Source organism: Rutilus rutilus, assembly GCF_951802725.1.
Source record: "Rutilus rutilus genome assembly, chromosome: 17".
In the NCBI taxonomy this organism is placed as follows: Eukaryota; Metazoa; Chordata; class Actinopteri; order Cypriniformes; family Leuciscidae; genus Rutilus; species Rutilus rutilus.
The window spans coordinates 18529077-18542868 of NC_140230.1; the positions used below are offsets into that span (position 1 = coordinate 18529077).

Below are 13792 nucleotides of genomic sequence, written 5' to 3' on the forward strand. Positions count from 1 at the left end.
AGGAAAAGCGAAATAAAAGCGACACATCTGTCATACAGTATTATTGTGGCTGCGGTGTATCGCGTGACGCGTCGCCATGGAAACATTAAAGGGAACGTTCACCTTGAAAAAACTCACTCTGGGAGTGGGGGTGTCAGTTAGAATATTTTAAACTTACGCGTGAAAGGGTTAAAGAAAAGATCGAAAATAAATATTTGTGTGTGCTGTAAAGTGGTTAGAAAATGTTTTAATCGGAATCGGCTAAAATCGGTATCGGCAGGTCAAACTCAATGAAAAATCGGAAATCGGAATCGGCCTAGAAAATTGTAATCGGTGCATCTCTAGTTAAATGTGTTTAGTGCAAAGGCGTCTCAGAATAGTGAAGTTAGAAAAGGATGCCTTTTTGCTTTTAATGCAATGAAGACTATCCTTCAATCTGGCTTAATACTTTTGGGGGGGCAAATACTTTGTTTGAGCTTCACCTTTACCATAGTAGGATTCATAATTTTGACACCCAATTACTGTCCAATTACTGAGTCGGACTTGATTGGTGTCGTTACTTTCCCCCCCCAATAGCACAGATTTAAGTAGTAGTGGAATAGTAGAACAAGCAGAATGGTCAGATGTGTGCATAGGTCTCTCACTTTTGCCGGTAGTGCTGCTGTTACGCTCCTCCATCTTGGTGGTGGATTTACCGTGATGGGAGGAAGCAGGTAGTTTAACCCTGCTCATGTCCACCCCGCTGCCCTCGCTGTCGGAGCAATGGGCCTCACTCTCGTAACCTTCTTTAAAGTTCTCCACACTCTCAATGTGATCTAGATTGGCAAAGTATTCATCGCCCATTTCCAAACCTTCTTTATCGGCAAAGTCATCAGTCAGGATTTTACCTGAAAGAGTAAGAAACAAATATTAATGTAAAACAATAAGAGGGAAAAGCTAAGGCAAGACTAAACACTGGAGTGTTCTTTTAAATAAACTGAAGTCCAAGTGCGTTACCTGCATAGATACAAACAAAGGAGCCCTTGGCGATGTCATCAAGGCAACGAATGCCCCAGCCCTTATTCTGGGTCTTAAAGAGCTGCAGTCGGACCTGCAAACCGTGCTGAACCAGACGGTTAGTACACATCTGTGCATTACAGCGACACCGCTTATTGCATTCATAGATTCTGAGAATGTAAACAGAAAAAAAAAAAAAAAAAAAAAACACATTACAATTAAAAGGAGCTAGAAGACAGTAAGTTGAAATCAACATGAGAGGGTTGGTTATGAATCACTGACCCTGTGGGGAGACATTCTTCCAGTCTCTTGTGATGGTATCCAGCGTTGGCGTTGATCTGTCCACCTGGAGTACATCCTGTAGCCTGTAGAGTCAGTTGATGACACGAACACTTGGATCTACAAACAAGCAAAGGTACAGAACAAAAATCAGGTCTTAGATATGTACTCTTTGTATTCATTTTCAAGAACAAGTTAACATTTTATGACTGTAAAAATTTTAAGTGGTGTAACCAAGTAAAAAAAAAAAAAAAAAAAAAAAGTAATTATTTAAAAGTTCTTGTTGAGTTGCACCACTTGACACTTTAGAGCCTGAAATAATCTTGTCCTGTGATAAAAAAAAAAGGTCAAATTAACTGATGTTTTGTAGAGTCTTGACATAGTCATGAAGGTCTGCAAAGGTCTCTGATATAAATTCCTGTTTTATGTTTTTTCTTCATGTTGGTTGCACCACATGACTTTGATGTGGGCAGAGAAAAGTTTTTAAACTATTACACTATACTTACACTTTGTACAAAAAAATCATTAGAAAAAGGACTTAATAATTGTATTTTATTTTTCTTGTTAAATTGCTTGTAATAAATAGATTGAGAAATACTAAGAAGGGTAATGTCTAACTTAAAAAAAGGGAGAGGGTTGTGAATAATGTCCCAGGTCGATAAAGACCCAAGGTTGTGTTTAAGGGTTAAATGATTAGAAAAATCCAGCATACGTCAACAGAAACAAGTCTGCCACCTGAAGGTTGAGTTATGAGATTTTTTATTACAAATAAGGTCAAATAAAATTAAAATAGGAACTAATGCAAGGATGAATTAATCACAAAAAGATCAATAACATGCTTTTAGGAAATAGATGGGGTGAATTTATCTGTCATGTTGACTTGATTACTTCTTAGAAAATATTATATTTTAAAACATTAGGCCAAACTATTGTAAAGAGTTTTGTTCTTCACCATGACATTTTTTTTTACTTATTTTGTTGAAAGTTAATCATTGATACTAACTTGTCTCTGCAGCCATCAGTGCAGTCACAGCCCACCAGGAAGTCTGAGCTGGTGTTAATATAGACTCCATCTGCTGGGATTCTCTCTTTACTGTAGGCCACATTGGGTGGAGGTGTGTTGTCAATCTCATTCACACAGGACAAGGGAATGTCTTCACGGCCACTTGTGATGTCCCGGATGAAGTAGAAAGGCCTCTGCGGTTGGAATCGGCGGTCAACCAACACATAGGGATCCAGACAGAACATCTCCAAGAAGATGAAGTCACAGAGTGTCTGGAAGAGGTAGCGCTGGATTTCTGCCATATTCCTCAGACTCAAGCCACATGGGGACTTGTAGATGACGTGGAACGACATCTGAGCAAGAGAGGAAGATGGTTACTAAAAATTTATATTGATCATCATGCTCTTTAGATATTTGCAACAACCATGGAAAAACACTTTTCAGTTTACCACTAGTCTGTAGTATAGTGAATCATGAACCATAGTTCACACAGATGTCACTTTCAAATGAAGCAGCTTTGTGTTGGTCGACGTGGTGAATATGCATGAGCACCTTAAACCCAATATGCAATCTATGTGGGGGAATATTTTGTCCTTATTCGCGCCGATTTCTGTTGAAATGACTGGATTTCCAACACAAAATATCACCGATAAGACATACAAACCTTGCGGTTAAGTCGTCTACGGCCTGTCATGCGCCGGAATTCATAGAGCAATGGCGTAAGAAGTGGGTTGCGTCCTCGGTGCAGGTTGTGATGAGTGGGCCGGATGCGCTTTAGACAGTCTGGAGTGCAGTTGTGTGTAAGGTAGAAGAGTCGGTCGTTTGGGGCCTGATACGATGGCTCCTGAGGAATACGCTCACTTGTGTAGGTCGACACGGTTGTCTGCAAATTATGGGTTGTTGGTGTGATTGGCGTTAATGTATGCACAGGTCCAGACTGCAGAAGAAAGAGCCTGCAAATAAGAAAACAAGATGTTGGTACATAGTGCTTGTATACTTATATTATAATCACTCTGCAAAAAAGGATTACAAAACTTTTTGGACCTTGTTTAACAGTATTTTACACCTGATCAGGTCACTAAAGACAATAATAACACACGGAAATGTTGACAAAGAGGCAAAAAAGGAAATGTGGCATAGACAGTGTTTAGTATCTAAACAGATCACGGTAGTGACAAGTACCCAGCGTCTGGGTTATCATGCTAACCTGGAGGTATTGGGTTGCTGAACAGTGCCAATTAGTGTTTTGGGCTGGAGGTCAGGGGTCATGGCCTGACGAGGCTGCAGTGCAACTGGACCAGTGCTCTTCTTAGCCATTTGACTCTTTAAACTTGGACTCCTGAAATGGAAGAGAAAAAGATAAACATCGTTTAACACTTGGCAGTATTATGAAAGAATAGAAGCGCCTGCAGCACTCACTCTGTGCGGGTAGGCTGTGGGGGTCCGGCAGGCAGTGGCCGAGGTGGTGGGAGCTGCGGGGCTATAGGCCGACTGGCACCAGAAGTACTGTTGTCACTAGTGTACTGCACTACAGGACCCTTTGTCCTCAATGCTCCTAAAAACACATACACAGTTTTTAGTAAGATGTGAACTGGAAAATGAGTGCAGAGTAGGAACAGACCAGTAAATACTTAGATGTAATAAGAACTGTTCATGCATAAAATTAACAAGGTCAAAATGGAAGCATAAATAGAAACACTAAATGCCTGTTCACACCAAGGATGATAACTATAATGAAAAAGATATAGGCCTAGTTTCATAAATCATTCTAAATTTAGTCCTTGCCACAACTATAATGTTAATGGCACAATAATTTGGTTGGAATCACTTTCAGAATGATTTTTTCCAACTGATGGATGATTAAAAAAATAATTGAGAGAAAATCAGAATCCATTCTGCTTTTAAGGGTTTGAGGATTTAAAGCGGCAGGCAACATCACAGCAGGGCATGCTTATAATAAATAGAACGTTATCATGCTATGTTATGGGCACTAATATAATTATCGTTATCTTTAGTTATCGTTCTTGGTGTGAACGGGCCTTACGACTCCCTTAAAATGTAAAAGATGAACACATGTGGACAAACAGAAAGCAATCAGTTACCCATATTAGGACGCTGTCTTTGTTGACCAGCCATTTTCTTCTCTTGACTGTTAGCGGTGTTCATTTTCAGATTAAACATGGGTTCTAGTCGTGTAGAGCCACGATAAATCCACTCACTTCGCTTATCATCCTGCAACATTGAAAACAATATTTTTCATGTTCAAACGTCATTAAACACACAGCAACTCTGCACATGAACATAACCGGACATAAAGGACAATCAAAGAGATCTAGCAGCAAATGCATTTTTTTTAAATCTTCAACTATAACACTTCTAGTTGTATGTGGTGCCAAACTGACCAGGAAAAGCATTTTGACAAGGCTGCCATCCACTTCTTCCACACGGCTTTTCCACCATGTCCCCTCCCATTCCGTCTTTATAATTTGCCCTGGCTTCAGCAACACCATGGGCCTGTTAGGATACGACGTGATATACTCCTCAATGAAATCTCTGCATGATGCATCCTCAATATCCTCCCACGTCTTTTTCACTGAATCCAGGTTGAGAGAGAGAGAGAGAGAGAAATAGAGAGAATGATCCATTATTACAAATTATTTCATGCAATTATTATTATTCATTATTATTATTATTATACAAATAAATAAGTGTTTGACATTACTTAAAGTGAAGGCAAAAACAGAAATTGCAGGAAATTGAAAAAAGAAAAACGTTTCTTACAAGGTCTACAGATTGGATAGAGCTCAGGCAAGCCCACATATGAAGCATAACCATCATCGAAAAAGATCAGGAACCTGCAACAACATTCAGTCAGCATATTAGGTTGACTACTTGCAATGTCTTCTATCCAACAATCCCAAGATCTTCTGTTCATCTTACCTCATACGGTTCTTACTGTTGGGCATCTCAGCGACTACGCCTGCATAGAGCCAGACTTGATTGCCATCCTTGTACCTGGCAACAACACGGGCACCAACAAACAGTCTTTCCAGTGTTGGGTGGTAGTCAAATGCCACATGGTTACCAGAGAGAAGACTCTTCCCTTTATTTTCAAACTTCACCTTGTACTTAAAATTGTTTCCTGTGAACAATTGATATCAAAAGAATGGATTAAGCGTTGAGATTCAATTTTAGCCTTCTTAAAATACACACAGCAGTTGTGAAATGTACAGTACTATTCGTTAATTTAATAAACTGCATACACTTACCCACTTGTTTGATGGCAACAAGTGTTCCACGATGCCATGTCTTGGTTCGTTTTTTACCCAAAAGTGTCATGTCGAGTTTGATGTTATCCTGTTTAATATTAGGGTTCGGTTGAGTGGGTGCGTTCCTTGGACCTGAGGACATAAACACAGCTGGAACAGCCAGAGCACCGTGTGTTTGTGTGGAGGGGGCTTTAGCAGATGTGGTGATACCAGATGGGACTGTTCTGTTGACCGTCTGGGCCAGGTTCTGCACCTGCTGAGATGTTCTTTGAAGGGCAGCTGAAGCCTCCTTCAACTATAAATATAATCCAGGAAAGGAAACATCAACTAAAGCACCTGACAAATAACTTTATGAAGTACTAATAGTATAGCATTAAGGTGCGGTCACAATTTCGCCAGATTTTTGCAAGCAAAAAAAAAAAAAGTGTCAATAGTGTAGCGAAGTATGAAGCACAGCTCAGACATAGGTCATTTTCAAACCAAGCAGCTTTCTGTTGGTCAACGTGGCGAATTTGCATGACCAACTTGAATCCAATGCAAAATCTACACCAACACAGAAAATTCCTGATCATGTGAATTTTCGCCCATTAAAATTAACTGACAAATGATAAATGTGACAGCACCTTTAGAGTGGTTGGTCAAATTTCACATCTGTCTTACCGCTGGGTCCTTGGCTGGAGTTACAACCTTCTTGGGAGGAACCACTGTGGAGCAAAACAAACACACTTGTTACTGTACAATTTTTACATCTATAAAATAAAAAAAATAAAAAACATCTAACTTACCACATCCCACAGCAATGACATCATCGTCATCATCGTCGTCAATCTCAATAACCTCAGAAGTATTTGCCCCGCCTACACCCTCATCCTCTGAACTGCTCTCACGATACACTAGACCCATCTTACTGTACACATCCTTCACCAGAGCTTCACACTGAACCACAGACCTGTAAAAACAAAGATTTATGCACTGGATTACACTCAAACAGAGACCCACAGCAATTGATGGAGTGGAAACTTCCACCTGATGAACTCGTGCAGTGTTTTTGATCAGCGTATCAGTTGCTGAAGTTGTTTACCACATGATATTTCGGCCAACATTACTGGGAAGAATTTGTATATTGCAGTGAGTACTGTATTTTTCTCAAGAAACTTTTAAGAAACAGTTTGGCTGTTTGACCAGTCTCATAGTTGAGAAGACAAATTCTTTCTTTTCTTTTTACTCGTAATCCACTGGTCCATTCTTTGATATTGTCTGCCCACTTTTTCCTTGGTCTCCCTCTCTTTCTTGTTCCTTCAACCGTGGCCTGGAGAATGGTTATGTCCAGCCCTCAGAATCTGGTGACATGTCCATACCACTGCAGTTTCTTTTTTTTGACTGTTGCTATGAGTTCTTCATAAGGCCCAGCATGCTGTGCCTAATGGTGCTGCGTACTTCCTTTTTGGTCACACGGTCTTTGTAGCTTATGCCCAGAATTTTTCGAAAGCCTCGCATTTCCAAGGCCTGAATTTTCTTCACTAGCTCAGCCATCAGTGTCCACAATTCATGTGTCATGTGCATACAGAAAGATGGAGTTAACCAGAGCATGCATAAGTCTGAGCTTTAATCTAAGGGTGATGTCCTTGTCCCTCCATATTGGCTTCAGTCTTGCAAGTGCTGTTGTTCAGTTAGTTCATGCGTTCATGACCTCAAGGCTAAATTATTGTAATGCTCTACTGGGTGGTTGCCCTGCACGCTTAATAAACAAAGATGAGTTGGTCCAAAATGCAGCAGCTAGAGTTCCCAGAAAGTATGACCGTATTAGCCCCGTTCTGTCAACACTGCATATAGTCCTTCACGTCTACTGCAATCTCAAAATTCTGGCCAGTTGATAATACCTAGAATATCAAAATCAACTGCAGGCAGTAGATCCCTCTCCTATTTAGCACCTAAACTTTGGAACAGTCTTCCTAACATTGTCCGGGAAGCAGACACACTCCATCAGTTTAAATCTAGACTAAAAACACATCTTTTACCTGGCATTCATATAGAACATTATACATTTCTATTATTCAAATCAGTTAAATGATTTTTAGGCTGCATATATTAGGTCAGCCAGAACCGGGGACACTTCCTATAACACCTGATGTACTCGTTATATCATAAGAAGAATGGCATCTACGCTAATGTTAGTCTTTCTGTTTATTCCGAGGTTCACTGAAATCAGCCGGATCCGGGCCATATCCAGTTTAGATGGTGGACCTGTGCCTGGACCCATCCACGACGCATCCCTGAGGTGCCAGCCTCATCAGCCCTGTGAAGGCCTCATCGACATGACAGCCATCGGCACTGAACCTCAACAAACTCGTCTCCATTCCAGCGTGATGACTCCGACTTCCAACCAGATGGAACTGGATAAATATTCTGAATGTTCTGATCCAATCTGACTTCTGACCTGTAATGCTGCCTGAATCATAATCATACACTGTTCGCTCATTGGCCAGAGGAGAACTGGCCCCCGACTGAGTCTGGTTTCTCTCAAGGTTTTTTTCTCCATTCTGTCACCAGATGGAGTTTTGGTTCCTTGCCACTGTTGTCTTGGCTTTTGGCTTCCAACTAATGGGGACATTTAATATTCAACAATATTATTGATCTGCCTTACTTAAGGTGGACGATGATGCAATTTTCTTCTAGAAACTTTATTGTATTATTTTCATGTTATTTTCATGTTATCACTGTGAAGCTGCTTTGAAACAATCTGTATTGTAAAAAGCACAAATAAAGGTGACTTGACTGTTGTAATCTGGGCTATCCTGGCCATCATTTCTGGTTTGGATCCCTCATCAAACATCATTGTGCCAAGGTATTTGAACTAAGACACTGATTGCAGGCACTGGTTCTGGATGATTATTAGGGACAGTTTGTCATCAGTTTAGACTTTTCAATGCTAATTTCCATTCCATATTTGGAAGATGTCTAAGCCAGGTGTTCCACAAAATGTATAAGAAACAGTTTAGCTGTTTGACAGTCTCATTGTTGAGAAGACGAACACTGTGTTGATCTCAGTGCATGAACTCTCACACACTTTATACTTACTCTGAGGCATTAGAGCAAAGAGTGTCCATTTCAGAGACCTCCTTCTCCCTCTTCTCAACCCAGTCCTGCAGCTGCTCCAGCTGATCTTTCCTCTGCCGCACGGCCTCGCTGCCATCCACCTGCTCCTCGATCCACCTGCGCAGCTCGTCCAAAGACACCCCTAACTCCTCCTCCAACTCCGGATCCAACTCCATCTCTGAGCTCAAACTGGCATCCACCTCCATACCCTTGAAAGAAAAGGAAAACAGGCTAAAAATGTCATAAAAGACTATGATCACATCATAAAACAAAGCAACATCTAAAAGGTGCATTCTGTAGTTCAGCTGGCAGACACTAGAAATATATATGTTCTCATTAAGGCGAGACACGGCAGGCAAAAACATCGATTTTTCATGCAGTGGTCAGTTTTGAGATTTTGGCCGAGTTTACTCCTTCAATATGTATTCTTTCAAGCTGCTATAAAGAAAACGCTGAAAATATACATTACGATGTTTATTTTATTACATTTTGTTTACTTGCGGCAGTAAGTTTCTCCCGAATTTACCAGGAAGTTAGTATTCCAACGCGACATGCCGAGCTCCGTCTGTTCACTGAAGTCTGTCATGTCCGGGATCGTTGTAAAGCTCTGAGTCTCCCGCACAACGCTATGTAACCCAAATATGGGCATTTCCTTTCTATCAGTAACCAATCGTGAATGTCCAAAGGGGGATTTAAAGCTAACGACGAAATCTCATTTAGAACTATTAAATCTTTAACTGCCATTTTCGCAAAATTATTTTTTTGCGTTTTTTGTCATTCTCCAGTAGAAACATCTCAGCCTATGTAGCACCTGTGTACACCAAACTTTCCAGTTATACACTTAGCAGTATTCTGAAGATCTGTTCAGAGGGATTTGTTAATAAATCATTCCTGGCCTGATTTATGTGACATTTTAATTAAAAAAAAAATGGTGAAAATCGATATTTTAAGGCTATGGACAGTATATTTTGATTTCCTAGTTAATGAAAGCATATATCCTGAAATCCCTCTGAACATCTTTTTCCATCTTGTGTGTAATCAAAATGAAAAAATAATTTTGCTTCTGGCTTTATCATATTTTCAGATATATCTACTGAAAAAATATGCAAAATTGCACATATTTAATGAGATAATACCTAATTTGCATAATTAAACATACAAATTTCAAAAACTTGTAAAACATTTTTTTTATGAACTTGTGTAAGTAATGAACTGAGGAAGTTTCATGGTGATATCTATTATTTAAAAATTTTACCCTATTCACCTGTAGTGTCTCGCCTTAATAAAGAGTTAGTTTATCCAAAAAGAAAAATGCTGTTATCATTTAAATCACCCTCATGTCAATCGAAACATGCAAGACTTTTGTTTATCTTTGAAAAATCTAATTAAAATAGTTTTTAATGAAATAGATATGAGAGATTTCTGTCCGTCCATTGACAGTCTATGGATTAGTTTTGCAATCTCTTTTTATGGAATTTTTGAAGCAACAAAATAGTAGTTGCGTAGACAGAAATCTCTCAGATTTAATTTTAAGTAATTAATAACACATTTTTTTTTTCCTTTCTGGGTGAAGTAACCATTTAACTATGGATCAGACCTGCACATCACCTGAAAGAATTTCGATACGTTTCTCCTCAAAAACATTTCAACAGTGATATTGAAAGGCATCCTAACACAAACTGCTCAATGCAGTCCTTTCACAACATTTCTATTATAATGTCCCATTGTGTCAGAAATGTAACATGGCTATTCCAAAAGATTTTTTTATTGAATTTTTGATAACCTTTTAGTCAACGTTAAAGTTGCATTTGTTAATATTAGTTAATGGATCTGAGATAATATGAACTAACAAAAAAAAAAAAATGTATGAACAGGTATTTTTCTTAAGTAACGTTAACAAAGATGAATAGACACTGTAAGAAATTGCTCATTGATAGTTATTGCATTAACTAATAAGACTTTAATGTAAAGTGTTACCAAAAATTCTTTAGTTGACACATTTTAAGGGTGAATGTGGATAGATGTGCTGATCTGTGTCTGGTCAAAATTCAGTTCAAAGACGTAAAGCCTAAACATTGACTACTCTGACTCACTTCAGCCCCTTGTATTAAAGTATACAGCTGTAATTTAAGGAAAGATAATGCTACTTAAGAAGCATTTCTGTGCCACATTTTCAGAAGAAATTTGGCACCAGTCTTCTATTTTCCCATGATTGTAATAAAATCACAATGAAATTGTAATGAAACGTATTTGGACATGTAGATATCGTGGCTGTAAACGGAATATTAACTGATCTCCATCCAATAAGGTGAAAAGCCGTATTCAACACCAGAAATGGCCAGTATGTGTAACGTTACTTCAACCACCATTCCTGCAAGTCAAGACCTCTAAACGGCGCGCAACACACGGATGAGAGGGCTAAACAGATCATAAAAAGGCACACAAAAAAAAAGGCAAAAAAAAAACAACAACACATAGTACCGTGGTTTTCTTAAATCACCAACATGTACAAAAAGATCAGTAATATGCAGTCAAGTTAGCTTCATTGAATTGTCACGCTGATGCTAACTGAGTTAGCTTACCTCCCCTAACGTGCCTGTGCCTCCAGCTCTTTTGTTAATTTCTCCTTTTCCCGTGTTTTAAATGACCGGCTCACAAAGCGCAGTGCGTTTAAAGCTTTTTCCTATACTGCAGACATTTAGGTAATTTTGTTATTTTGACAAATTCCACGGTCATCGAGCACTCTTTAGCCACACAAAAAAAACCCTACGAATGTGTTTGGCTGATGATGATCGTGCAAGCTGACCAATCGGCTTTTGCATGACGAGTGAGTGGCAGTTGAAGTGATCAATTGCGTGCAAGAAAACTCCAGAGCACGCCTCCTACAATGCAACACGCCGTGAAAAATGCCCGCACTAGTGCTCTACTACTACAGGACTACAAAACACCGCACAAAGTGAATCAAATACAATTTGGCACCATAAAAACATTACAACTGAAATATCTATGAAAATAAATTATTAAAATACTGTCCACACCGAAACAGTATTAATAAGTACGAAACCATTTTTTCCAAACAAAAAGCCAGACCCTTCACTGAATCACTGTGCATTCACTGTTATTCTAAAACAATACAGAATGCTGTTGACTTTTTATGTTTATCAATTATTTTTGTTTATATTTTGTATATATATGGTCACAATAAAACTGTAAAAAACTTTAACTACACCTTCATAATTTATTTTTAAGGTGGACTTAGTATTTTAATGTTTTACACTTAAAATAATAGTGTACATTGAAAAAAAAAAAGAGTTTAAAATGACCACATCAGTTGCCTATTGCAGCATCTTATAATGTTTAAATATTAATTGTTGGTTTGCCTAAGTGTAAATGTAACATTCCTGAAAAAGGATAGCTATACTCAATGAAGCCAAAGGTATACTGCCTTACAAAGGCAAAAGATCTTAACTCGCTAGAGAAAATTGACGTTAAAGATTTTTAGTCAAATTAATTATAGGTAGGACACTGGAAATCTGTCAATTAAATGTTTTAGTAATGAAAATGATCTACATAAAAAAATCTTGAGCTCAAAATTGACTTTTGACCCATATTTTGAAGTTACTGTGCATTTGTATTGTCTGCAAAAAGTATGAAGTCATGCCAAGGCAAAAGAAAGGAACTTCCACATGATCAATATTTGGTTGCTGATCACCATTTACAAAATCGTTATAGTAACATCTGTATTGTGGTATTTTATGGTGTGAAAACATGGTGTTTGTGTATGTTTTGTAAGGTTGGGTCTGTAAAGCACTTTAGTCAACTCGTGTTGTTTTTAAACGTGCTTTAGAAATAAAATAGGTTATTTTGGATGGTTTACAATTACTTATAGCCATCTACTTATTGCTATCCTGTGCTTTGGTTGCATTCTGATGGCATTATTAATTCATTAGACATGACAATACCTCCATAGCAGTAAAGATAATCTTCAATTGGTGTGCAGCAAAACTAACAGGTTGACTGCAGATAGGTGACACTGAATAATTTCAATAAATACAAGATCAGCATATTCCTAATGAGAAAACATTAATTTAATTAATAATGTCATGCAAAGATATAACAAATATGTAAAACAAACATATAACAACAAATCATGTACAAATTTAAAATGCATGGGATTGGAATAATAAATAATAAATCATGTATAAGAAAGTGAACTTGGAATCCTGTTCATTTCATGTTGTTTCATGGTGGTCTTACTCCTCATCCTCCACAACATTGCTCACAGTGAACACCAGAAAGCCATCCTTGTTTGGGGGCATAAAAGGACATGTTTTTATGATTATGTGTTTTTTTTTTTTCTTTCTTTTTTTTTTCTTCTTGCCTACAGAGGCAAAGGTGTCATGGAATGCCACGATACGCTTTATGAAGATTGATGTTTTCAAAGGTCCACACTCTTCACTAATGTGTCCTCTGGCCAGTCTTTCTCCGCATCAGCCTTTATGCCCACGCCACCTCTGGCACTGCAAGCAGTCCATGTCATGGCCATCCCCATCATGGATTAGTGTGCTTCATTTTTAATGTGCTGATCCTGCAGTAGGCACTCCTTACATTCCTCCTCTCTTTGGTCTCTTCTGATCACCTCATTTCCTATCTCATTCCCCACCACAGAGAGGACCAGGCTGTCATTTGCTGGGTGGTAACCCAAAGCCTCTTCTAACTAAATTTGTCTGTGCATTTTCTTCTGCATTTCTGGCCACACGGATCTCTCATTGGTGGGGGCTTTGGATGGAGTGACGGTGGGCTCTGGTAGTGGAGCTGTGGCTGGAGCGAGGTTGGGCTCTGGTGCTGGAAGTGGTGCTGTGGCTGGAGCGAGGGGAACCTCCATAAGAGCAACAAGCGTGGTGTCAGGTGTGCTGCAGAACAGCTCATCAGAACCAAACTCCGGGAAACTGTGGTGTCCGAATTCCAGACAACTGTCAAGAACTGTCCATGTTTTTGACCACAATTTGTCCACAATTAAATGAAATAAACAGAACAAATTGTAAATTGGAGACATGCATGGGAAAATAAATGGAACATTAAATATTTTAACAATATTTGATTAACTAATGTCAACATAATCAAATTAGGGAAATGCCTACCACTGTCCAGAATGATCTTTTTTATTTTA

General features: G+C 38.7%; 1 protein-coding gene across 2 annotated transcripts in view; it reads right to left on the minus strand.

Annotated features, from left to right (window-relative positions):
- setdb1b (SET domain bifurcated histone lysine methyltransferase 1b) overlaps window positions 1–13792 on the minus strand; it is a 32475-nt gene that overhangs the window by 8617 nt on the left and 10066 nt on the right. The window contains exons 1-16 of one of the 2 annotated variants that reach the window (XM_084385019.1): window positions 11205–11453; window positions 8605–8831; window positions 6312–6475; window positions 6187–6230; window positions 5527–5821; window positions 5198–5399; window positions 5039–5112; window positions 4660–4850; window positions 4360–4489; window positions 3677–3812; window positions 3465–3596; window positions 2922–3210; window positions 2258–2610; window positions 1258–1374; window positions 976–1145; window positions 624–866 (exon numbers count right to left, since the gene is read on the minus strand). In XM_084385019.1, the coding sequence (XP_084241145.1) occupies window positions 624–866; window positions 976–1145; window positions 1258–1374; window positions 2258–2610; window positions 2922–3210; window positions 3465–3596; window positions 3677–3812; window positions 4360–4489; window positions 4660–4850; window positions 5039–5112; window positions 5198–5399; window positions 5527–5821; window positions 6187–6230; window positions 6312–6475; window positions 8605–8828 (2764 nt within the window). In that variant the 5' untranslated portion in view covers window positions 8829–8831; window positions 11205–11453. Of the gene's footprint in view, window positions 1–623; window positions 867–975; window positions 1146–1257; window positions 1375–2257; window positions 2611–2921; window positions 3211–3464; window positions 3597–3676; window positions 3813–4359; window positions 4490–4659; window positions 4851–5038; window positions 5113–5197; window positions 5400–5526; window positions 5822–6186; window positions 6231–6311; window positions 6476–8604; window positions 8832–11204; window positions 11454–13792 lie in introns of those variants that run through there. The other variant, XM_084385018.1, reaches the window with a different exon arrangement.